Below are 27,928 nucleotides of genomic sequence, written 5' to 3'. Positions count from 1 at the left end.
GCCTGTTTGATGGAATGCAGAAAATTAGTACAGCAGTTCGCAATCATTAATATGCACAGCTTCATGCTGTGATAGGTTTCTGTACAAATGAAACGATGGTTAATGGGTCAAATTGTGTTGCATTGTTAAATGTCCATTTCATACATTATTGAAACTCATAGAGTGTTAGTCTGTGTTGATTTATTCCTAGTCAAGTGCTGCATTGATATCTACATTCTATTACTGCATTCAAATGCAAGACAGAAGAGAAAAATAGACCTTTCTGGGAGTAAATTATTGGAAAGCTGCTACCCAGCAGAGTAAATATTGCTTGTCTCCAACATTATTCTGTGCCATGGTTCAATTCTTTTTGAGAAATGACAGATTTATGGTCGTGGAGGGCAGACAGGTCCCTGATATTAATACTTCAAAATTTTGTATTAACAGGTAGCTGAAAAGCAAAGTTGTAGCAACAAACATGGAATCTGGGGCTCCTACAATCAAAATTATCTCCTGCCAGATCTCTTACAACAGAGTCATCTTCCAGAGACTTCAGGGATTCAGCATAAAACTCCTCAAAACTGCCAGGGACTTTTGAACAAATCTTTAAATGATCAGGTGAAGTTATTATCTTTTGCATTCCATTCTCAGCCTGAGAATAGCTTTAGTGTCTGTTCCCAATGCTCACCTTTTCAGTCTATGTGCAATCTATTAATTTACACTACTATCTCTTAACCAGCTACTGTCAGTGCCAAGCTGCTATTGCCTCTTATTGTCAATCCAGGATTGTGACAGGTCTGAACTTCCCAAAACACATTTTCACAACATTCAAAAGTGCAGGGAAAGATTGTATTGCTTTTATTATATAGAATGCACATACTGAGTAAAATTAAAGCAAATTTCCACTAGTGTTCTTCTGTGCACTATTTATGGGAATCGTTTTCAGGTTCTTTTTTAATATTTTCAGTGGTTTCTCAATCCATCCAAAAAAGTGATTCAGATTCTGTCAGATTCTGTTACTGTGTTGGGAGCTAGAGAAAGGAAAAGCTTCCCATATACATTGTATCTATGAAGCCTACATGGCAATGCCACTTCCACTCCCATTTGGGAGAAGAAATGGTGTATCTGACATCTAATAAAAATCTTACTTTCATATATCTAAATTACACTGTCATGCTGCCATACAGACAATATGGCTATCATTTTAAATAAGAAAAAACAATGAGTTTTGAACTCTAGTTCACATTATTTGTGCACCTGGCGAATCCCAAGTTATGTAGGCTTATTCATACCATCTCTGCCAAGAAAGTGTTTCTTTTGGAGCAGTTTCAGGAGCCTCTGTAGAAGAATAGGCAGAACTTCTTCATGATTAAATACCAAGACATTCTCCAAGCAATTATTGTAATGATTAATACTTTTTGTTAAAGTAATTTTGATGCAGTGTTGCTTTGAGTACCATAGTTATAGCAATTCAGCTAAACATTCCCCCAGTCTTTTATTTTTTGATTCATTCCTTCTCACTTGACAACTCACACAATTATTTTAAGGTTTTCTACAAGTTTGAACAACATAGCAAGACCAGGAGTCTAGGAACTATTTTCTGCCTGCAAAATCACACTTGGCATTTATATAGTAAGATAACCTTTTGAAACAAATGCACGCTTTAAAAAAAAAATGAAAAGAATTTCCATATATTTGAACTCTCTTTTATGTTCAGTTATAGGTTCCTTACAAACATCAAAGTACTACAAGCATTAGTTGGACTTGTTAAGTAATGATGGTTGGTCCTAAAAGGTTTGTTTAAAGGGCAAACTAATTAAAATGGAGACAAATTTTGTACAGAGAACAGATTCTCTTCAAATTGTCACATACTGCTGTGTATGTGGGCTGTTTGGCTAGGCATAGAAAAACAACATGTTGTGTATGGTGTAACGGTGTTGCTGGTATTGCAGTCTAGGCATAATCTCTTACCCAAGACAAGTTTACCCAAAATGGTACTGCATGTTAGCAAATATACAAAATATACTTCTGGTTTCTACATGCTATGCCATCATACATCCATCTGTCTAAAGGATCATGTATCGAATGTAAGTCTGAAGTACAAAAGTCATAGGTCTTTGCATCCCATATTTTGTCTTTATGTTGATAGTGACCTTTTCTTTGCACTTGGTGTCCCCATTCCTGACTTGTGCTACCAGAATGACGTGCAAGTTAGGGACATGCCAGGAGGATGACCATGTGCTGCCAATGTCCTACACTAGCAATCACAGATACTTCCACATACAGAAAGCATGTAAATTAGTTCTGCCTGTGGGATTTAGGAGGTGGGATAAATAATTAAGCAACACGTGTCATTTGCTTCAAAATGTTTTTACAAGCTGATGTGTTCTTTAATAGGCCCCTCATGGTGAAAATGTGCAGCAGAAAAACAGCTCATCATCTACTGCGTCATTTAGCCCATTTATTGACCCAAGGCTTCTTCCAGTGTCCCCCCCAACAAGCCCAAGTGGATCTTGTGAGTACAGATTGCAAAACAATCATTATCATAGCCAAGTTACTCTAGGGTACAGATGTACAAATAAGTTACTGAGATGTAAAGTAATAAACCGTCTATTGTGCATTATATGTATAATAATGGAGTAAAAATTTTGAACCATTTTGCTACATATGATGAACAAATATACAAATGTTTGCTCTTAAAGTTTTGGGTGTATTCGACCCTTTTTTAATAATACCATTTATCACCGTTTAAAGTACGGGAGAAATGTGCTATCATGATACCTCAAGACCAAAGAAATGGTATCATTGTTTGAGCAACAATTCTGTCAGTTCAACAAGTCACCTAGCATGCCCTGCCCTGAATGGAATATACATGCATTTAAATATAAGATTCAGTGTGCTTGTATTACCTTAATAGTAACCACATATACAATTTAAGTTTTTGTGTGATACTTTTTGTTCTATGGTGTCTTCACATATCCTAAAGTATGCAGTGCAGTGCTGAGTGTTGCACCAATCTTGAGTGAATTCTTAGAATGTTCAGTGATCACATGAGAAAGAATGTGTGCAAGGCTCCAAAAATCATCTTTGCAGAATAAACATATTCGGACAAAAAGATTTGGCTTTAGGCCAGTGGTACCCAAACCATTGGGCTAACTCCCAGGTGTACACAAAAAATTAAAAGGGAGAGGTGTCAGGGCTGTTATTTAGTTGATTAAAACCTTGTTTTACTATCTTGGATATTCCTAGAACTACAGGAGAGAGCCTGATACTTAATAAGCTTGTTTGCCAAGCCAAGATTGTTCTCAGGAGATTTCATGGGACATCCTTCTTTAGAAGTTCACAGTTTGTTCACCACACCTAAGCAACTGCCACTTGCTTAAGTGTGATGATCGGCTTGGCCTAGTAGGGACTAGTAGGTAATCATTGCATTGAAATTTTTGAAGCTTCTAAGACAGGCCTCTGGAATTGCCTTACATAAGCTTGCTCTGTAATGATAACCTATTTTTGAGACATTTGAGAGTCTGCAAATGTGAGTGTGCAGAAATCTGTAGTATGAATGTTTGCAATTCAAAAATTACTTTTATTCCAGTCTTCTTTACATGAAGACCTCTTCAATAAATATACCTGTAAAAGTAAAACATAATGGTAGACAATGGAGTAATGCTTTGTTCATCTTTACTTTGATGCCTTTTTCCTCATTTAGCTCCTATCTCAAAAGTGGAACCTTTCCGGAGAGAAAATGCAAGAAAAGGATCAGTTGTCAATGTTAATCCAACGAACATTCGACCTCAGAGTGACAGCCCAGAGATTCGGAAGTATAAGAAGAAATTCAATTCTGAGATACTTTGTGCAGCTCTCTGGGGTGAGTTACAGATAATATTGGTACAGACTTCCATCTTTATTCCTCTGTCTGCCAGCAGGAGCTGGCCATCAGTGAGGTGAGCTGTCAAGTGCACCTAAACTACTGTTTTTATTTCAATGTGCAGTTATAATGTAACCAAAACAAAATAAAATGATACATTCTAAAAAAAATTTAAATAAAATACTCTCCACCCTGGTGTATTATTTCCATCTATACCTCAGTGATTGTGCCACAAGAGGATACAACAAACACTTTTATTGCATCACCATAAATCCTGCTTTCTGATCTATAGCTATCCCATGAATTTCATGTTACATCCAGTGATTATGTAATGTGTTTGTAAACCCGCTTAAACTTGATGATGTATATTGCTATCCATTGTATGTTTTGAAGGTGTCAACCTGCTGGTTGGAACAGAACATGGCCTGTGGCTACTAGACAGGAGCGGACAGGGAAGGGTATATCCACTCATAAGCAGAAGACGATTTTATCAAATGGATGTTCTGGAAGGTCTAAATATTTTGATAACTATATCAGGTAGGTTGTACTTCTAACAAAACCCTGATGTGTAGAAGGCAGAGAACATAATTACAATGTCATCAGTAAGGTAAGGTTATTCTGAACTACAGAACAGGAATATTCATTGTTTGCCATGATGCTATATAATTGACGGATATTTCCCTCTCAACAATGAGCCATGCAGTTCAGAAGGGGGAAGAAGGCCCCTGGAGGGGAGGCATGGTATTATAATAGGCTTTCATTCTTCTTTCAAAAAATCTCATGCCCAGTTTTATTACATTATAGTTACATTAGTTATATGGTTTTATATTTGCTAAGCAACACAGACTGAGTATTACTTAGTTATTGAGCTTTGCTGTTGTACTTCTGTGTTGGGCCAACAGTTACACTTCATTGCAAAAAAGGAGAATAAAGGTCTATAATATCAAAAATGTGCAAAAATGGGAGATAGAATTGCACCCATAAAATATAAAGCACAATGTGCTTCTCCTACTTGAGGGTATTAATACTAGTTCTGTTTGAGCTGTAAGTGAGTCCTGTACCTGCCTTGACCAGGCTGTAAGTACATGGCTCCTTTTGAGTTTTTGTATGTATTATTCAATGGGATGTACGTGCATGCTCCTGTCCCACCTACATGTCGGCCCTTACATTGCAGTTCTGTTTACTAACCAGTTCAAATCTTTGCACCTTCATCTACATTATCTGGATCAAAACAGTGGTGGACACAATTACCATAGAATTCTAGGAAAGAATGTTGCATTGTGGGAAACATGACAAATTGCACAAATTTTTTGTACTCTTGAGTCCTAATGTATTTTACAAAATCCTTGTAATCTTATTTATCTAGGTAAGAAGAACAAACTAAGGGTTTATTATTTATCTTGGCTGAGGAACAAGATCCTACGGAATGATCCAGATGTGGAGAAACGGCAAGGCTGGGTATCAGTAGGAGATCTGGAAGGCTGTGTACACTACAAAGTTGGTAAGTAGGATTGTTCCAAGCATATGGCAACATTTATGTAACAGATTAAAACAAAATAATGGTTCTTTTCAAACTTCCACTATTTAAGTTATTAGACAAAGCTTACTTTTAAATTAAACTGAGATTACACATGGGTACAGATTTATTACAATTCAACCTGGGGACTCCTGAGAGATTCCCAGCAGTTCAAAATTCCTCAAGAGTTCTTAACATTTTCCCCTTAATATCAGGAGTGTGTTTTTTAAGGAAATGGCACGTATATCAAAGCCTTTTGGCTTTTTGAAATGTGCCAAATCATCACAATTGATTTTTGACTCCTTTGAGCACTCGAATAATTTTATTCTCAGTAAGGGGGTTAGAGTTCAGAGACAGGGCTGAACTTTAGTACTTTATCTAAAGACAAGCATCACATAATTTTAACACTGTGAAAGTCAGTGGGGGAATTGGCTGCAAGTGCTTTTATACAGTGCATGGAATTACCAGGCGATTGCTTATACCCTTATCTGTTAAAGGACAATGAAAGTCAAATCCAATGGGCAGTAACAAAATGTTAGGTTCCCACAATGAATTAAATGTCTAAGTTTTCTCTGGGTTAGTGCTCCAGTTTGCCTCTGCTCCATTCTTTCAATATCTTTCTTTCTCTATTTTAAGGTGTCTCTTGCTTGCACCTGCATTCTAGAGTCAGGGTTTTGTGTGTACAGTAGACCAGGCCAAAACTAGCCCAGGGGGAAAACCTAGCACTTTAATTCACTAGAAATTGGCACCCCCAGTAAATTAGGCTTTCTTTTTCTTAGGAGGTACATGTAACAAGTGACATCGCCAGGTACTGATTATAACTGATGACATGATTTATTGCTGACTATTATACTGTATAAGGAATATTATTTAGTATTTATCAAGGAGTTTCACAAATATATAAAGGCACAAACCAAGGGTCAAATGTTTTTATGCAGCTCATGGAACTTGAAAGTCAACTACAGTTTTTTTATTATAATACACAAGGACATATTTTAAAGCTTATATGTGGCTGTGCATTTTCAATGTTCATTTTCCACATATATATCAGATATCTACCTCTCTCACTGTCACCAACTCAGATATGCAGTAGCTTTTAGCAGGGTCCTGTAGGTTGCTGGTACATTTTTTATTTCTCACTCAGCTTAATAATGCTTTGACGTACAGCAATATAATGTAAGGGAGTTAGGCAGATCCTTGTATGCTTTCCCAAGACATTATTAGTACCTGGTAACTTTCCAGGTCAGAATGTAACAACTTTCTATGAAGCCGGAGCATGGAGAATTATCAGCTGTGACACTTATAAACCGAACTTAAAATGTAGACATCACAATGAAGTTTGCAGACAATAAGCAAACTAAATGGTGTTTAAAGGAGAACTAACCCCTAAACACGAACATGGCTGAAAATGGCATATTTTATATACTGAACTTATTGCAGCAGCCTAAAGTTTCAGCTTGTCAATAGCAGCAATGATCCAGGACTTGTCACAGGGGGTCACCATCTTGGAAAGTGTCTGTGACACTCGCATGCTCAGTGGGCTCTGAGCAGCTGTTGAGAAGCTAAGTTTAGGGGTCGTTGCAAATTATCAAGCAGAAATAAAGGTTTGGTCTGTAATATAAGCGGATGTTACAAGGCTGATTATTAAATTGTGATGCTAGTTTCACTGGTTTCTATGCTGCCGTGTAATAATTATTTGTATTAATTACTAATCAGCCTTATATTGTGACATTTCTATTCTTTGTGTACTGTACTAAGTACTAAGTATTAAGTGACAGCAGCACAGAGCAATGGGCAGTGAATCAGCATCTTTGGAAACACAGATCTTCCTTGCTAAAGGGCTGTGGTTGCCTTGGGCTGGTACAGAAGCCTAACACATAATGTACAACATCTTTAGTTAAGCTTTAGTTCTCCTTTAAGCCCAAATAAATCAGCTATTTTGATTTATTACATAGGGCCCTATAACTGGCACCTACAGTTGCCAGTAACCTATGCCTGTTCAGTGACAGGTCATATGCCTGCTAGCTACCTTCTAAGTTCCTCTGTTGCAGTATCATTCACTCCTAGTACTCCTAGTGTTGTGCATGTGCAGCGGTCGTAACTGTGAGTAAATTAACATTCATGGAAGCAAACCTAGCAAGGACTACACAAAGGCAGTAGAGGTAAGGTTGTGTAGGAACCAGAAGTGGTTTATGGTCATAGGAAGCAGCAAAGTAGCCACATTCCTTAAGACACATTAAAACAGACTATTTATCTGACATTTTCTGGTGTTTAGAAAACATTTTTTACTTTCCCTTTTGTGTTTTGATTACTGGGTGTTATAGAAATAATATCACTAGTATGTTGTGCTTGCAGTGACCCCCCCCCCCCAGTATAATTGTATATGGGATAATGATACAGATGTAATTTTCCCTTTGTGTTTTCTTTTTCTCCTCTTTTCTTATTGCCCACAGACTGCAGATAGTCTGGTTAGAACTGGAAATGGTTAAACAAAAGTGTGTATTAATCTTACAGAAATATTTGCTGTTATTCAGCTGAGAATATGCTGGTAAGAGCAGATTGGAATTTTATGGGCAATTTTTCTAAACATGAGCAAGGCATAAAATAACTTGTGCTGAACATCTCCTGACTCACCCTCCATAGATCCATGGTTTTTATTGTGAGCCAGTTCTTCTGCTGAAATAAGGTTCAAGGGACTCCAAACAGCACAGTAATGTATATTTGAGAGAATTCCAAATCAGGTATTCACCCTACAACAACCCCCTTTCATTTATTTTGAAAAGCATTTTCAATTTGCAGGTACTCCAAAATTTTAATTCAGCTGATTCCAAGAAATATCTGATTATAATTTAAATACTGTGTCGGCTGAAGTCTAATTACCTTCGATTGCAGTAAATTAGTGTTACACGGTAAAACTTTGTTTTTGTAAATTCTGAAATAATGATTTTCTGCATTGCTGAGAGGCACACAAAAAAAACTAGGATTCATGTCTGGAAGCAAAAAAGCTACAGCACGCTACAAGGGTTCATACTCTTTCCAATAGTTATGGATAATACTAAAATGTTTTTTGCTTGCATTTCATTAAACATTTTTTTGATAAATAATAACTTGCTCAAAAGGAGTTTGGAAAAACATTGAAATGAATATTTTAAAAATTGATCAATACACCCCATAATCGTTTAAAACCAGTAGTTACTATAAATTACATATTTAAATCGGATATATACAGTTGCTCTCCTTTTAATCAGTAACTATACTGAGCTAAGCAGAATTAAAATCAAATTCTGTGAAGGCATTTTTTTTCCTATTAATATATATAGAAATGACTAATATAAATCTTGGCATCATACAATACACTGAAAGCAACCAGTAATTAGGATTTTAATTGTGAGCAAAATGTGAAATGCAAAGTGTAAAATGAGCAGTAGCTGTTCCAATAAACTTTATCTATACTGTACCTGTACATATTTCCTTTATAATTTATGTTTATTAATATAGTTCTGTGAAGGCATTTTTTTTCTTGTTAATTAATGTAGAAGTAACTAATACAAATCTTTGCATTATATAATACACTGAAAGCAACCAGTAATTAGGATTTTCATTGTGATTCTCTAACAGCACTTTTTCTTTTTCAAGTTAAATACGAGAGGATAAAATTTCTAGTCATTGCATTGAAGAACTCCGTGGAAGTATATGCATGGGCACCAAAACCATATCATAAATTTATGGCTTTTAAGGTGAGTCATCAATCTTCCCAGTGTAAAAGGTGCCACTGTGCAGTGAACGGTGAAAGTTCACCTACCGTTAAATTGTGCTTTTCCAAATACTTCTTCTTTCTTTTAAATGTGTTTTTTTCTCATAAAACATTATGGTTCTTGGCGTTCATTTTTTGCTAGTATGCAATGTTTGTTTCATCGGTGTGTTAAGCTTCAAAAGACAAATTTAAGTGGCATTAAGTGATGCTGGAATAACAGGAAAAATTATTTATGTATGCGTGTGTATATTAGGGGTTATTTTCTTGTGAATGTTTAATAAAATGAGCAGCAGCTGTTCTAATAAACTTTACCTATACTGTATCTGTATATATTTCTTTTATAATCTGTGTTTATTAATACAGTCCTCGGTTCATAAATATTCTGCATACAGGAAGGCCACTTCCTACAGATTCCTATTTAAACAAATACATCTTAAAGGAGAAGGAAACCTAGTCAGCGCTAAAATCCTCCCCCCCTCCCCTGTGTTGCTTCCCCTCCCTCCTCCCCCCTGGCCTACCTGTCCCACCTGTCCCACTGGGCAAATGTCCCTAACTTGTTACTTAACCTTCTGCGCAGGTCCAGTCTACGGAGTTCACCGACGCCATCTTCTTCCAAGCAATATTCTTCCTGCTTTGACCGGCACATGCGTAGTAGGAGCATTTCGCCGGTACGATCTACTGCGCATGGGCCAAAAGTCACGAAGAAGTCGGAAAACTTTGTGACTTTTGGTGCATGCGCAGTAGATCCGTACCAGCGAAATGCTCCTACTGCGCATGCGCCAAAACGACGGTCAAAGCAGGAAGAAGATGTCGTCTGTGAACTCCGTGGACTGGACCTGCGCAGAAGGGTAAGTAACAAGTTAGGGGCATTTGCCCAGCGGGACAGGTAGGCCAGGGGGGAGGAGGGAGGGTGGGCAACACATGGGAGGGGGGAGGGTTTTTGTGCCAACTGGGTTTCCTTCTCCTTTAAAGGGGTCGTTTATCTTAAAATGAACTTTTCGTATGATGTAGAGAGAGAGAGAGATAGTCTGAGACAATGTGTAATTGGTCTTAATTTTTTTATTTTCTGTGGCTTTTGAATTATTTAGCTTTTTGTTCAGCAGCTCTCCAATGTGGAATTCTGGCAGCTATCTGGTTGGTAGAATCCAAATTACCCTAGCAACCAGGCAGCGGTGTGAATGAGAGACTGTTAGGTGAATAGGGGATGCCTGAATAGAAAAATGAATAAAAAATTATTTTAAAAAAATGAATAAAAAGTTATGATAACAGTAAAATTGTAGCCTCACAGAGCACTCGTTTTGGCTGCTGGGGTCAGTGACCACTGTTTGAATGATGGAAAGAGTCAAATGAAAGGGGAAATAACTCAAAAGCTATAACACGTGAAAAAATGAATACCAATTAAAAAGTTGCTAATAAATGGTCATTCTATAGTAAACTAAAATAACTGTTTTATCTCTGTAATAAGACAGCACCTTGTACTTGATGTTAAGTTAGCAAAGAACCATATTAGTAGCAAAACATTTCTATTTTATCATTGTTTTCTGGATGCTTCAAATCATTGATGCGCCACCTAAAATCCCTTACCCATAAGACCCAAGGCATTCTGTATAATAGGGCCCATACCTGTGTAAATTAGAGCCTTCCTGTGCTAAGGTAAAATAAAATCTGGGTTATCAGACTTGGGGCAAACATGTACCTGCAGTTGCAGAAGGATTTTTTTTTTTCAACATTTTAATAAATATAAAAAGCAGAAATAATGTTAATGGTATTTTCCATTGAGATGTGTATTATTATATTTGCTTCCATTTAATTTTATTTTTCTTAATGTTGTTACAGTCATTTTCATCTCTTCATTATAAACCATCGTTCGTTGACCTTACAGTGGAGAATGGTCAGAGGCTGAAGGTGATATATGGTTCATCAGTGGGATTTCATGCAATTGATGTTGATTCTGGGGCAGCATATGACCTCTACCTTCCTACACATGTAAGTAGTTTAGCTTCATTCTGTGAAATCCATATCATCTGAAATACAGCCCCAAACATATTGGAAAATGTTAGCATTGAAATATGCTTGGAGCTTTATTCTGATAACTAAAACAAGAAGCAGAAACAACACAACTTTCTGTGTAAAGAGTGGGAAAAAGAATTTGTACTTTTGAAATTATCAGTAATCACTACAGCAAGCTGTGATCATTTTGTTGTCAACACAAAACGTTTAACATAAACCAAAAAAGTCTGTAAAAATCTAGGAAGCATCCTCATGAATATATGAATTCTTGCAGTGCTGATATCTACTTCATTCCTCCCAGCATGTGGATACTGGAGGGGAAAAATATGTAGTTGCATTGGCCATATCCACACTTGTATTAGGCTATATAACTAACATAGGGAAAGATATGCAACAACATACAGAAACCAATACAGATTGGTTTGTCTACTTTATGGAGCTAAATACATTTTATTGGTTTCTATGGGTTTTGATACAGGTTAAATTTTGCGTTCACTAACAAAGGAGACACAATAGTGCTCATTGACTAAAAGAGAGAAAGGTCAAGAAAAAAAACATGTTGGTTATTATTATTTTTAGCTGCAATGCAACTTTTCTTCCCAGAATTCCAGTGTAGTGACACCTGCTGCGAACCAGCACCACATTTTTAAACAGATTCCAGAGGCCTGGTTATTCAGTTGTCTGCAATTTAAGTCTGCAATTTAATAGGTGACACATGGGTAATACAAAGTTCAGTGATTGTAACTGAGCATTTTCCTTTTTATGTTAAATCTATTTTCAACAGAATAGCCAACAAAAAACATTTTCTACAGAATTACAGAATTTTATTCTGTTTTTAACAGAATGTTAACATATTTTTCATTATCAATGCCCTGGACATCTGCTTCTGTTGTTAAGATGTTCTGTCCCCATACTAATACAGTTAAATAAATGTTCAACGTTTACCCAAAATAATATAATTTATGTTTCCACTACCCAGAATGCAGCTTTGTCTGTGCTAGCCTAGACTCATCTGTTCAACAGTGTTCAGAAGGAATATGTTTTTCCAAATCACTAAGTGGAACAAATGTGAAGGTGACCTACATTTATTCCTACTGCTCTATTGACAACTTGATGTCTCAAGGGCCGTTAAGGGACAGTAACGCTCAAAAAGAAATAATGACACTATATGAAAGTCAAGCAGAAACATTCACATAAATGTCCATAACCTGTTTTAATAACTTTATAAGATTTAAAGTGGAAATATGCCCTATTTATTTGAGAGGGTCGTCCTATAGTTTAGCTCCATAGACTTCAATGTATGAGGTTAAAGCTTAAAAAAACATAACTATTCTTAAACCTCATGGAAGTAGAAGCAGCCATACTTTTATAACAAGGAGAACATGCATTATCCATAATAGAACCTGCTATCCAGTTTGGAAAATGTAGAAAAATTACATCAAAATATTTACTTGGAGGTTTGTCTTTCCCCTGGCAGTTTTCCCTGATAGATACTGCTGCATTTTTGGAGGCAGTGAATAGAGGCAGCACATAAAAACTAGGCTCACTACTTGGACTCAAGCTCACTTGTGTCTGGACCACTGCAGTATTTAAGTTTCTATTAGTGGTTACCCCAGAGCAGTGGAAGGCAGTCCCTTTAGAAGCAGATCTAGTAATAGGTTTGTGTGTCTGCTAAATGCCACCCAGTTGCGGGTGGTATTTAGCAGACATCATTACTTTGCATTGCTGTTGAGTGGGAAGTGGTTAAAAGCCAGGATTCACTAAGCCCACAATTGCTTGCCTCTGTTTATGGGCTAATAAAAAGTATTTTGGAATTCTAAGGCCCTCCAAACCCATTCCATAGATGGAGGTGGTTGCTGTGGATATTTTGCTAAATATCAGTAAATTAAATCTAAAACTTTTCCTTTTCTGGATGATGGCATATGTAACTGTAACTGATGGCTTGCTCTGAACACAATATGTAATGTAATTATATACCTTTAAAATGAAGGCAACATTTTAAGTTGTTGACCATGTTTTGTATTAAAGATAATGTAAAACAAAAGCTGGCTCTCGCACACCCAGTGTAAGATACGAAGTCTGGTGCTCAGTGGTAGAGGTTCGGCCACCTCACAATTAAATCGATAAAGAAAATCCACGGCACATAGGCTGCTGCAAGCAAGGAACCCCTTGCACGTTTAATGCGGAAGTGAGCAACGTTTCGGGGTCACGCCCCTTTGTCAAGCCTACGGTAATTAGTGCATACAAACATAAATAGCCATACAAAAGCAATGATTGGTGCAATAAAAACATGTGATAGCAGTGCTGAGTGCATATTGACAAAAATGTTCCCAATTAAGATACAAACATTACCATAAAGAGTAGAAAAACTTTTTTTAAAACATTTTTTTTTAAAAACTTTTTGAAAAAATTGAAAAAAAATTAAAAAATCAAAGTCCTTTAGTGATACCAACCTAATTAAAGTCCATAAAGTTTCTAAAAATATAGAATAGGCAAAAATAGCGCACAAAATACAAAAAGTGTACAAAGATATAACATAAGATTATTTTCAATCAGTAAATCTTACCCTACCAGATGATGGGCAACGGGGTATAGTACCTGTCCCTGTCATATATTGTGGGATATTATCTGTAAAAAAAGAACAACCAGTTTAATTATAAAAAACATGCCAAGTTGTACTCCTCATTTAAACCCTTAGGTTGCTTGGATTGTAGGTGCCAGATCCAATAACATTCTCTTTGGTGCAACAGTTTTTTTATATCCTGCCCATGCCTAGTAACCACCCGCTCTAATATCTGCCAGCGCAATTGCCCCACCCGGTGGCCGTGGGCAAAGAAATGTTTTGCCAACAACATTTCTTTCCTCTCTTTTTTATCCTTTATCTCACCTTCCATCATACCTTCGACAGGTCGTGATAAACCAGTAGCTGGTTTATAATTCCTTATTATAGATTTATGCTCGTTAAGACGAGTCTTAATGGGTCTCGTGGTTTGGCCTACATAGGCCATCCCACATGGGCATTTTATACAGTATATCACATTCGAAGTGTCACATGTAAAGAAACCTTTTGTCTTAGTGCCAAGCGACGGGTGCATTACCACATCCCCTGGAATAATGCCACTGCAATGTCCGCAGTTTCTGCAAGGGAAAGTACCATTAGACTTAACCGAATGATGGACATCCATTTTACACTTAGGTTTGGGTTTGATTAAGTCACCTATATTTCTCCCCCTTCTATATGAAAAGAGGGGTGGTGATTGAAACAAATGTCCATATTTCGGATCAGCCTTCAGAATGCCCCAATACTTTAGAATAACCTTTCTACACAATTTGGAGTTGGAATCATATGAGGAAATAAATGGAATACGTGTTGACACAGTACTGCTAGAAACCTTACGTTTTAATGTTTCATTTCTAGGGATTGCCTTAACGGCCTCCCTAGCCAAAGCTAACTCCTTAGCGTCATAACCTTTATCAGCAAATTTCTGCATGATATTTACGGATTCTGCCTCAAATAATTCCTCTGTAGATGTAATGCGCTTTACCCGCAACAATTGACTCCTAGGTAAACCTTTCAGCAACCCTGGGGGATGAAAACTTGAGAATCTAACCAGATTATTCTTGTTGGTCGGTTTCGTATACAATGACGTAGAAAAGGAATTACCCGTATACTTAATCAAAACATCCAAAAAGTGTAATTCACAGGGACTAGCCTCAAAGGTGAATTTAATGGTGCCATGAGTGTTGTTCAAATAGGTGACAAAATCCTGTAATTTGGTAAGGGAACCTGTCCAGATAAAAAAAGTATCGTCCACATACCTCATGTATGATTGTATGTGACTGGAAAATTCAGAATTAGAGAAAATAAAGGTTTTTTCGAAAGAATCCATAAAAATATTAGCATAAGCGGGTGCCATGTTGGCCCCCATGGCGAAGGAAAAATTCACATTTAAATTTGAAGTAATTCTTGGTGAGTACACACTCCAACAATGTACACAAAAAATTAACCATATGGGTAGGTAATATTCCCTTGGAAAGGTACGTCCGCACACATTCAATGCCCTCATCATGCGGTATAGATGTGAAGAGATCCTTCACATCTAAAGAACACAGAAAGAAAGGTTCAATAGGTATTTCTACATTGTCTAGTCTGGTGAGAAATTCAGTGGTGTCGGTTAAAACCGGTTCTAATGTGGGCAATACCTCCTGTAAGTACAAATCAATGTAAATAGAAAGGGGTTGCCAAATAGAGCCAACATTAGAAACGATGGGCCTCCCTGGGGGTTGTGTTAAGCTTTTATGTATTTTGGGCAAAAAATAAATTTGCGGTATCTTAGGAAATTGTGTTAACAAAAGCCTCCCAGTCTCATCTGTTATAATACCTTCCAAAATAGCCTCATTTAAAAGCATGTTGATCTCATTCTTAAATTTAATGGTGGGATCACTATCAAGCCTTTTATAATGCACAAAGTTATTAAGCTGGCGTTCCGCCTCTTTATCATAGTCAATGGTGTTAAGTATGACTATGCCTCCACCTTTATCTGCTTTTAAAATTTTTCAATTTTTTCAAAAAGTTTTTTAAAAAAATGTTTTAAAAAAAAGTTTTTCTACTCTTTATGGTAATGTTTGTATCTTTATTGGGAACATTTTTGTCAAAATGCACTCAGCACTGCTATCACATGTTTTTATTGCACCAATCATTGCTTTTGTATGGCTATTTATGCTTGTATGCACTAATTACCGTAGGCTTGACAAAGGGGCGTGACCCTGAAACGTTGCTCACTTCCGCATTAAACGTGCAAGGGGTTCCTTGCTTGCAGCAGCCTGTGTGCCGTGGATTTTTTTCTTTATCGATTGTATTAAAGATAACCCATTTTCCCTGATGCAATAGCGTCTGTGTTATGTAGATGTATCATGGGATATATTTATCAAAGGATGACAACAGAGAGTGCCGCTGCTATCTATTCACTTGTATGGGATTATTTAGGGCATACTCACGAAGGGCTAAGTGTCCAATCTTTAATAAATATTCCCCTAGACTCTTATAAAACCAAAAAGAGAGTTGTGAAATTTCCTTCAGAAGAACTGCAGCGAGCTCTTTTCACCCTTTGATAAACATACCCCCAATCTATATCAGCACATGTCAAAACCCTCTTCAGCTTCTGGAGTTGTTTTGAGGTTCTCAGGTACTGCAGCATATCAGCTGAAAGAATATTTGATTATCTTCTACCAAAAAGAGTGTTGTTCTCAGTACAATACTTGATAATGCACAATAGTGTCAGTGACATAAGTAGAGAGTTGTGTAGCTTTGGATGCACTCCCAGATTCCTTGCGCTTTATACAACAAAGGTAATATCTAAGCCTTTGTGGCTTAAATGAATTATTCCAGTATATTCTACTTCTGCAGTGCTGCTGAGGACTTTATGGCTGCTGAAGGCGTCATTTTTATAGATGGTAGATGTGAATGTACTTGGCATCTGGTATTGGCCTATGGCCCATTTCTGAAGGGTGAAGTGATTCGGGTCAAAATTAGGTAGCAGTGTCTTGGCATATCCGTATGAGAAAGCTGGCAGCTTGTTCACTTCAAACTGAGCACAACAGTTGGCAGCAAGACTTGACCTAAAAGCAAAGTAAGTTCTTTGGCTGCTTTACTAAAAAGGTTTCGTGTTCCCAATGCACTAAACAAAGCAAACATAATACTAATGCAATCTATTAAAATAACTAGAAAGCATTAGCTTTACTGAGAACTACAGTCAATCTATGTAGAAATAGTCATTTCAGGAAACATTGTGTATATACTAACACTTAGTCATCAACCATTCAAAGACTGTGGTATGAACAGGAGGTTAAACAGGAAACAAAACGCCACAGCAACACCAGTAATACTTATCTTATTAAGAAAGGTATGGAAATGCATATTTAGCTGTGATAGTGCATTTCCATAGTTATTGAGGTTGAAAAGATACATATATCAACTATTATCCTTGGCACATGGGAGTCACTTAAAGGGCTATTTAGTGTTTTTTTAAGCTGCTACGGTTGATAATACCCTGTCCTAGAAATCAAAAAGAACCCTTTATATTTGTTAATTAGAGATAGAGGTAATCATTTCCTAATCAAGCTTGTAGGGTTCCTCTCATACTGGCTGACCTTTGGGTACTCATTTCATAAACAACATATTTATAAGCAGTGAATTCTATAGGGGTCATTTAGTAAGAAGAACACCATTTGCAATGTGCAAAAAAGCAGTAGGACCTACTGCTAGCCCCTTAAACACTCTCCCTAGGAGGGGTTGGTTGGGGGAGGCAAGTAGCTGTTTCCCCTCCGGCCCCCTACACATCCCCTAGCTTGCACGTCATTGAGGCACACAAGTTCGAGAGTGTCTAGTCTGCATCAGGGCCCTGTCCATATCACCTGTCCTAAGCCAGGAAGTAAGAATAGGGTTTGGCTGCCCTGATACTGCGCTCTGCTCCTTGCTCCGGAATTTTAATTGGAGCTAAGACCAAATCACAACATTCTTCAGGGCTCATAAGTGCCCATGAGTACTCTTGCACTTGCCTTTATTAAACCCTTTATGTCTTTATTTAGCAGCATAGCAATTAGCACTGCTGGGTTTCCAAGTTTGATTCCAGCCAGGAATCTGCATCTGCAAAGTGTAAGATCCACATTGTGCTTGCTTGGGCTATCTTCAAGGGTCCCCAACCATTTATACCCATGAGCCACATACAAATGTAAAAAGAGTTGAGGAGCAACACAAGCATTAAAAAAGTTCTTATTCCCAAATAAGGGCTGTGATTGGCTTTTTGGTAGCCCCTATGAGGACTTGCAACCTCCAGGAGGTACACATGGTTTTTATGCAACTAAAACTTGCCTCCTAGCTAGGTATTCAAAAAGCACCTGCTTTGAGGCCACTGAGAGCAACATCCAAGGGGTTTGTGAGCAACATGTTGCTCGCAAGCCACTGGTTGGGGATCACCCAATACTCTGGCTTCCTCCCATACTCTTAAAACATACAGGCAGGTTATTATTGTGCGATAGTGATAGTGATAGACTGTAAGCTCGAGTGGAACAAAGACTGCTGTAGTAGTAGTACTGACACCTGTTTACACTATTCTGATTTCACTCATTACATCACATGAGCACCCCCCTACCAAATAGTCAACATATTTTCTCTTCTATTGCTAAGATTTTCCCATTCTACATTTACATTCCCATTCTATTCTCTCCTGTAAACTGAAAGTGCTATATAGAGAGGGGAGAATTATCTTCCACATTCTATTTAGCAAAAAACATGCCCATAAATTAAGAAAATGCACCAGTAGAGACTGTGGAGGCAAAACAGTCACAATGAATCTTGATCTTCAGTACATATAGCAATAAAATAGCGTGGGCATTGCAGCGTGTCAAAGAAACATTGACATTTTATCACACAAAAAATGATGTGGAGGCAATTTCAGCAGCATCCCTACAGGACAGCAGAGGCACAAGCACATGACAATACATTAAACATTTATAGCCTGACAGACCATTCCATCACCACCTGGAATTCATTTACGGCCAAATAATTAATTTAAAATTAATTGAGGCTAGAAGAAATCTCGCCTTACTCATTAAAAGTAGAGCAGGCTATAATAATATTTCTCAAATAAATGATGTCCTTAATTTGAGGATCCCCTTGGAGGTCTATTTGCAGTTGTGCCCTTTTCTTTGGGAAACGGATATCAAATAAAAAAAAAAGAGTCTTCTAAAAATACACATCTCTCCTCCCTGTTCGGTGTCACAGATCTGAAATAAAGTGAAGCTCCTCTACAGTTTTCTATCTGTACAGCAATATTCCTTTGATCGTAAAGGGTCACTTGATTTAAAAGGATAGTATTCTGAGAGTGGATTCTATATCATGCTTCCTGGGAGAGCTGCAGGGTAACAGATTGCCTGTAACAGAGAAAGCTCGCTGCTGGTTTTTTTTTTGCCTGTTACTGTCAAGGATTTAAGCCTTGTTCCCATCTCTTTTCACTTCAATTGCTCATGAAAACACCAAGGCAACGAATTAAAATTGCTCTCCGTCTGTGGATGCCGGTGTTAGTGTTACGGATAGTGGTAGCAGAGAAGGGGACTGCAGTGGTGGGCCTGAGTTTTTTCAGTCTGGCAAGTAGAGTTTTTCATTTTTTTTATTTTAATGTTACGCTTGCCAATTGCCACATATTTATGAAGCTAGTGAGTCACAACATGGAAATGTCGCAGCAGCTTAGCTGTGTAGATTTATGAGGGTGTATTTGCTTTACTAACAATAAAATTCATATTATGTACAGTAGATATAAACCGTGGCACATATAATAATATTTACTTACTAGTTTGCAACATAATATTTTCCATTTTGCAATATATTTACTATTACTCCTATAATAATATTAATTTAATCTTACATGATGTTTCATCTTTAACCTTAACTTCTAGACAGTTATAGATGAAACTATTCTAAGCAACTGGTTTTCAATATTTATTTTGCGTGACATTCAAATGAATAGCCATATATGCTGGTTGGATGTTGAGGTCACTGTCCTCAGCAATCAAAACCACTGTGAGATTTCCATTGTATTATTATTATTATATTTTGCTTATATTTATTTTCAGGCTCTCTCTATACTGTTAACAGTATAATTAGTCTGGGAGTCACAGAACAAAAAGGTTAATTTCAGAACTGTCTTAGAATGTGGCTGATTTATCAATTTAAACTACAGTTTGGGATCCGTTAACCGGAAACCCATTATCCAGAAAGCTCCAGATTACTGGAAGGCCCTTTCCAATAGACTCCATTTTATCCAAACAATCCAAATTTTTTAAAATTATTTCCTTTTTCTTTGTAATAATGAAACAGAAACAGTAATGAGACATTTTGCAACTGTGAATGTCAAATTAAAGATGAAACAAAGAATATGATTGAATTAAAAATAGATTTTATGGAAAAAGCCACCTGCTGGGTGTGTGACCCCTAAACATAAATTTGACCCAGTGGGCCATAGAACTCATTGCAAAAGGATAGTTGCAGAATATTTGTCTAGTTATCATGTTCCACGTGACCAGAACCAGCATTCAACCAATCATTTGCTATAATCTATCTATAAAGTAGTTGCACGTGTTTTTTATGGATAAAAGATATGAATTGCAATCTATTATCATTTCAGATCCAAGGAAATATTCACCCACATGCTATCATCATTCTGCCCAACACAAATGGTATGGAACTATTGGTGAGCTACGAAGATGAAGGAGTTTACATAGATACATACGGACGCTTCACAAAAGAATCTATTTTGCAGTGGGGGGAAATGCCTGCCTCTGTGGGTAAGTACTCCTCATTTAAACATTTGATTTGGCTGGCAGAGCTGTTTATTGCCTAATGCATATTTATATAAATAATGGATTTATTTATAATTAATGAAGAGATCCAAAACAATAAATGTGCATTACATTTTCATGTTATCTAAATTGCTTGGTACAGCTCAAACAACTCATAGCAACCAATCATTAGGTAGCCTTTCCTGGGCAGCCATTTGAAAATAATCAACTGATTGGTTGCCATGGCTTACTAGAATTTAAAGGGATTCTGTCAGGGTTTTTATGGTGTAGGTTTCTTTCTAAATTACATTGTTTACATTACAAATAATCCACTCTACCATATAAAATGATGTTCCTGAACCAACAAGTGTATTTTTTTTAGTTGTAATGTTGATGTGCAGGCAGTCATCTCAGTGCATTGTGCCTTATTCCGTGCTTTCAGAAAGAGACAGCACTTCATGATGGAACTGCTTTCAGATAAGCTATTGTTTCTCCTACTCAATGTAACTGAAGGAGTCTCAGTGGGACTTGGGTTTTTTTTTTACTGTTGAGTGTTATTCTCATATCTATTAGGGAGCTGTTGTATTGTATCAGGGAGATCTTATATGGTTTCCTTCCCATTGCTGATTGGCTGTTGGGGGGGAGGTGGGTGATATCACTCCAACTTGCAGTTTAGCAGTAAAAAGTGACTGAAGTTTATGAGAGCACAAGTCACATGACAGAGGGCACCTGGAAAACTAACAGCCCCATGTCAGATTTCATAATTAAATATAAAAAATCTGAGTGCAGAAGTCTAATGCACATTTTCAGGAGATAATCAGCTGTGGCAAGAGTCATATAAGTGACGTATCTCATATATCTCATGTATCTCATGTCATAGCTCAATACCAGTTGGTTTATTTTTATTGTCACAATGATATTTTGTAGTTTCACGTACTGTAAATCAGATTAATTATTTCCCCTCAATACATATGCAAACATTGCGGCAAAACTCTTCTGCGAGAGCTCAATCCGAGGATTATATAGTCAATAGTTGATGTTGCCCTTCCAGACACTACATAATGTTAATCAATATCATAATCGCTCTTAACCTTTAGGCTGCAATTTGCTATCGCCCAGGCACAAAGACATTGTCGTTTTGTCAATTAGCAGACTATAAACATAAATCTAGCATTTATCAGATGATAAAGTCAGCAGCCATCCCTCTTGCACTATGCACCTCTATTTGTCACAATCAATTTGCAATAAAACTTTAAGGGATTATAAAAATGCGTTTACACAGGAAAAATAATTCTTTACCATTTAATGTGTTACAGAATTAAGCACATGTGGAAAATAATACCTAACATGGTGTTTTCTTTTTTTACCTGTGAATGTGATAATGTGTTACTTCTATTTAAAGTGAATCTCCAATCACATTGCCTCCACTAAAGCCAGAAATTACCTTAGGCTTAAGGATTCGAAATCCTGCAGTAATGCACAAAAATAGGTTTACAGAGGATATTAAAGCACTGTGGTCTGAAGCTCCCTGTATAAAAGCTATAGCAAGTGTTGCCAGAACTTCTAGGGGCAAATTTACTTATGGTCGAATATCGAGGGTTAATTAACCCTCGATATTCGACTGTCGAAGTTAAATCCTTCGACTTCGAATATCGAAGTTGAAGGATTTACGGCAATTCGTTCGATCGTTTTTAATCCATCGATCAAACGATTTTTCTTCGACCAAAAAAAGATTGCAAAGCCTATGGGGACCTTCCCCATAGGCTAACATTGACTTCGGTAGGTTTTAGGTGGCGAACTAGGGGGTCGAAGTTTTTTTTTAAAGAGACAGTACTTCGACTATCGAATGGTTGAATAGTCGTACAATTTTTAGTTTGAATCGTTCGATTCAAAGTCATAGTCGAAGTAGCCCATTCGATGGTCGAAGTAGCCAAAAAAAAGATTCGAAATTCAAAGTTTTTTTTATTCTATTCCTTCACTCTAGCTAAGTAAATGGGCCCCATAATGTCTGAGAGCTACTGTGGCCATACACTAGCAGCAATAGCAGTGTCTCACCAAATGGATGAATACTTCAAATGGCTGTAACGTGTGTGGACAACGTCACTACGGAATATGTCTGAAAACCATTGTTTGTGTTAAAAATGTCAAATGCAGAACAGCAGTCCAATGAGAAGCCTCTGTATAATAAGCTACTCCTTATATCAAAGTCTAAAAAGGGCAGCAGCTAGGGCAAGGTAGGGGTTTGTTTAAACAGATGGCTTCTCCGTGGGCTGCTGATTTGTTTTGATTGTAATACTACAAACCAGAATTAGAATAACATTTATAGATACCTCATATCAATGTTCATTTTTCAGCGTACCTTCAATCTAACCAAATCATGGGTTGGGGAGAGAAAGCAATCGAGCTGCGGTCTGGTGAAACTGGAACCTTAGAGGGTGTCTTTATGCACAAGAAGGCTCAAAAGCTCAAATTTTTATGTGAAAGAAATGACAAGGTAAAGTATCCATCACAGCTCAAGAAAACTATATTTGAAAGAAACATTAAAGTCGGGAATTGTGTCTCCCATAATATTTTTTTCACATTGATTCAACTTTGTTTTAAACCGCCTTTGCTTTGGGGTTGTAGTACGAGTTGGGCAAACTCCCTCAGCCTCACAAGAATGAACAGGTCACAGAAGGTCTTACAACAACTGGATCTAGTTAAGTAGGATGACAACAGAAGGGAAGGAGATAAATGAAGGCATTGGTTATGGATGCAAGAATGCCAATATTATTTTTAATATAATGCCTTGAATGCCATATCCCTAAGGGTGAGACTGGGACATTTGTAGTAGTTAAATCTTTAGTTAACTGGGGGCAACAGATAAGACTTTGGCATCGTCAAGTGCAGTGTCGGACTGGAACACCAGGGGCCCACCATTAGACATGGGGCCCACCAAGAAAATTTTGACCAGTTGCCCACTCGCCATTCTATTATTCTTCCTCTCATTACTCAACCTCTATTCCCCTAGTCTCTTTAGTTATACATACTATAACCTATTATTCCATCTATTTAGCCTCTTTGTGCTCATAGAAATAGGGAATGGCCATGAAATATGTCAAATGTCTAGCAGCACAAGGGCCCACTGACACCTGGGTTCACCGGGCGTTTTCCTGGTATCCCGGTTATTGTCTGATTCTAGGAATAGCCATCCAACCCCAAGCAATACAGCTTGTTCATAAGAATAAGGTGTGTGTGGCTAGATAGATAGATAGATAGATAGATAGATAGATAGATAGATAGATAGATAGATAGATAGATAGATAGATAGATAGATAGATAGATAGATAGATAGATAATTGTATACTTTAATATTCTGTTAAATTAAGAATAAAGCTTATAACATGACATTCTATATTCTTTACAAAATAGTTACACGTTTTTTTTTTCCCCCAGGTGTTTTTTGCTTCGGTGCAATCTGGAGGCTGCAGTCAGATTTATTTTATGACGCTTGGACAAAATGCCCTGTTCAACTGGTAAACCAGTTTTGGATAGCAAAACTGATTGCTTTTTATTAAAGGGGACATAAGCCTTCCCTAAAACTAGACTCTCTTGCACCCTTAACTCTCGAAAGTAGATATCTTGACCTTAAGTACAGGTGCAAGGGAACGTAGCATTGTTTTTGTACAGTGTTGCTTTGAGAATCCATCTCTATTGTTGCTGGGCGACAGATTTAAACATGATAATATGCTGTAAAAAGCTGGGTGCTCTAGGGCAGCAACATTTGAACGAAGCAACATTGCTGTGGAAGGTTTGTTACCTTTACACGACAAGCTGACACCTTGCTGGTTCCTGCACATGACAGATGTGTTTATTTGATGTCATCTTGCAAAATAAATGCACTGGAAAATGTAGCATTCAAATATTTATGATCCTTGGTGCTATGTTGTGCTCTTGCACATTTACCAACAATATCAGCAGTATTTTGGAAACATAAATATGCTGACCTAGCTTCCTGTGAAGTGTACAGTATTATTTCATGATTCTTATTATAGTTTATTTATAAAGCGCCAATATATTGCACAGCGCTGTACAACATACAAGCATGCAGCTTATTAAAGCTGATATAACAGCATCAATGTTTTGGTGCCTAGAATCCTCTCTCACCCATTTTAATAAATTTACTCTGCTCAGTCTATCATTATAAGAGCACTAAATTAATTCTGAATTTCTGGCTTATTCTACTACGAGATTTTGCACTTTTTGGTGGCTGATCTGTGTGCACCAATTAAGCTATATTGACACTGTAATGAAAAAAAAAAAATCTTACTTGAAGGACATGCAGTTCTATTACATTTCTGAGGTCCTGTATCCTGCAATGTAAAATATGATTGTAATATAGTTTAAATGACATTTCAGTCATTATCAGAAGCGATGAATGCAAACTGAATCAATCATGCCCACGGATACAAATCACTTTGGCAAATGTAAATAGTTCTTTAATATGCATGCCAATGTGATTAAATGAAACTAAAACATAAAACATATAAACCCAATATATATTATATTGTAAATGCTCAGAGATAAAGGTTATATTATTTCAATATGATTATGAGGAGATTATTCAGGAGAAACACATGTCATCTGCAGGCAGTGCAAGTTTGGCTGCTATAAAATGCACATACAGATAGTATACACATACCTTAGCAAAGATAATTACAAGCATTAAAAAAATATATATATATTTAAATTATATATATATATATATATATATATATTATATTTTTATTATCCTTCAACTTATACATTGTAATAGCCTGTATTGTACTTAAAGGGGAACAAAACACCTATAGCATTTTTTTTTTTTTAAATGACCAGTATTATCCATAACCACCATCCAGTCCAATTAGTGATAGAGATGCTGGGAATGTGTGAACTAATCAAGATGAAATGCAGATATATGTGATGCTAGAAAAGAAATAAAGAATTGTTTTCGAAAATTAAGTCATAAATACAACAAGGAACAGCATATGTGAGTTCTTATGAACATATTATTTGTGATACAGTATGTTTGCTTTCTGTTTCCAAATTATCTAAAATGTTATTGGGCACTAGGGGGTTATTTATTAAAGTCTGAATGCCAAGTCGAGTTTTTTTACTATAAAATCTGAATTTTTAGTGAAAGAAAAAATCAAATTTTTCGGGATTTACTATACACCGTGGATGGAAAAAGTCAGAATCCGAAAATCAGGCATCTCAGACCTGCCGAGGTTGTATATAAGTTAATGGGAGATATCCCGACTCTGGGTTTCGTGCGGAAAATCCAAAAAATTTGTACGATTCAAGTTTCTCATGATTTTTTTCGAGTTTTTTCCCGCACAAGAAATAAGAAAATAAGGTGAAATAACCCATGTGGATTTGGTAGATTTCAGAAAATAATGAGATATTTTCAGAATTTGATAAATAACCCCCTAGGTGTTTTAAATATGCGGTTGATCTCCACCCAGTGATACTGGTGAAAAAATTCTCTCCCATGACTATCCCTCAAAAATGCTTTCTGGTGATTTCTAAGAGGAGGTTCCTGCCTCAAAGCACACCTCTCAATGGAGCTAACAGAAAACCAGTGTTCAACAAAAATGTGGCTTTATTTAAACAAAGTATGTGAATAATTTCATGAGATGCTTTGAAGGAACATGTTGGCAATCCCATGTTACCCTGATCTCAGCTCCAAGGGGGTATTATCTAAAACAAAGTTGACCTAACTCCCAACCATGAATTTATCTAGTTTATCAAATAATAAGGTTGAAAAAAGTTGGTTCAGTAAAAGTCTAAACAAAGATTCTAATTTGAATCTTGAATCGTATGACTTTTTTCAATTTGTTGCCCAATAACCTTGACTTTTTCGGATTATCGTACAATAACCAGCGCAGATCACGATGTCAAGAAATCTCTCCAATTTGTAAAAGGGACATCTGTCATTGACTTCTACATGTCTTTGACAGGTTTTAGCTGAAGGATTTTCAGATTTGGATTTTTACCATCTTTGGGGTATAATAAATCTCTAAAAATTCAATTTTTTTTCCCTTTTACCCTTTAAAAACTCGAACAGAAAACTTTGAGGTTTGAAAAATAGGCTCTAAGTGATTAGATGATCTGGGGTGACCTCAGCAGCCAATACCATTTGAGATTATAATAACAGTATTTGGAATTTGGAATCATTTCTTAATAAATTAGGATAGACAGATTTAGCTTGCTATGAGGGAGGGATAATATATAAATATATATACATACATATAATAAATAGCATAAAATGTGATGTTATATGAATTCATTTATGCATAAATATTTATTTTAACTGTATCACTATCTGTATGTCTTCCTCTCTGATTCCTTCTGCAGGTCATTCTGTCCTAAACAAGTTTTACTGGAAATATTTCAGTCCCCAAGACTATAGTAGGTACTTAAACCCATGAGCTATTCCAGACATTACATTACGGGAGAGACCTGTCACTTCTTAACTGCCAAATCCATCCCATTCATTGCAGACCTGAACCCTTTTTATGTTGCCTAAGAGATTTGATGGTCTCAGCCAAAAGAAAGATGTACCATTTTTATGAGTACATAATAATTCCCCTTAGATTATGAAGGCTACAAAGGAATAATTTATTGTGTGGACAGATTCATTCTTGTTCTCTGTATATTTGCATTATACCCATGATTAGGAGCCACTAAACTGCATGTTTCCCAGAAAGCATTCAACAGACTACAACAGCAGCATGAACTATTTATTACCATAACAGATGTTGTTTATTAGTGTCTACAAAGAGTGTCGTAGTAGAGATAAACAATATGACTGCTACTGCTACCAGTATATGTATAGATAGGAGTTGTTACTCTTGGTACACAAAACTCTATGCCTTTTACATTACAGGGTACTGAAAGGAACATACAGTAAATTAATGGTGACCAATACTTATACAGAAGGCATGGTCATCTTCAATGCATGATAAAGTAATTATTTTCCATTGAATAGTTTCTAGACTTGTAAGCTGACATAGTCACTATTTAAATCAAAGAGCACTGGAACAATGGGGTAAGAAGCAGACAATCTCTGTTGGTGGGTCCCATCATAGGACAATGCCCTTTAGCCAATCCTTATTTCCATTATATACACATACAATTTGCCATTATTGTAATTGCAGAGGGTCAAGTCCTTTGGTGGGTTTATGAGACCGAGACCAACATTGAAAGTATAGATTGCCAACTGGGGAAGCCAATTGATTCAGACAGTTTTAGAGGTTAGAAAGCTTATGCTATTAGTAAATTAAACTAAGAAAAGATAAGGAAAGTGGATAGACTTTAATTAAAATGACTATGATACTGTATGTGAAATAACAGCAGGCATGGGAAGATGTTAGTAAATGCTCATATGTGTACTTTTCATATTAAATAGGTGCTATATTGAATAAATGCAGTTGCTCTTAGCAAC

General features: G+C 36.7%; 1 protein-coding gene across 2 annotated transcripts in view; it reads left to right on the top strand.

Moving 5' to 3' along the window:
- Nucleotides 1-24,353, top strand: part of LOC108698432 (mitogen-activated protein kinase kinase kinase kinase 4) — a 109,174-nt gene extending 84,821 nt beyond the window's left edge. For both annotated transcript variants that reach the window (XM_018229917.2, XM_018229916.2), the window contains exons 23-32: nt 427-597; nt 2,377-2,494; nt 3,686-3,844; nt 4,238-4,381; nt 5,211-5,345; nt 8,997-9,097; nt 10,951-11,100; nt 20,307-20,466; nt 22,815-22,954; nt 23,896-24,353. In XM_018229917.2, the coding sequence (XP_018085406.1) occupies nt 427-597; nt 2,377-2,494; nt 3,686-3,844; nt 4,238-4,381; nt 5,211-5,345; nt 8,997-9,097; nt 10,951-11,100; nt 20,307-20,466; nt 22,815-22,954; nt 23,896-23,979 (1,362 nt within the window). In that variant the 3' untranslated portion in view covers nt 23,980-24,353. The remainder of the gene's footprint in view (nt 1-426; nt 598-2,376; nt 2,495-3,685; nt 3,845-4,237; nt 4,382-5,210; nt 5,346-8,996; nt 9,098-10,950; nt 11,101-20,306; nt 20,467-22,814; nt 22,955-23,895) is intronic.
- The last annotated feature ends 3,575 nt before the right edge of the window (nt 24,354-27,928 follow it).

Source organism: Xenopus laevis, chromosome 8L (assembly GCF_017654675.1).
Source record: "Xenopus laevis strain J_2021 chromosome 8L, Xenopus_laevis_v10.1, whole genome shotgun sequence".
Taxonomy (NCBI): domain Eukaryota; kingdom Metazoa; phylum Chordata; class Amphibia; order Anura; family Pipidae; genus Xenopus; species Xenopus laevis.
Note: the sequence above shows the minus strand (reverse complement) of the source record. Positions and strands in the feature narration are given on the sequence as shown.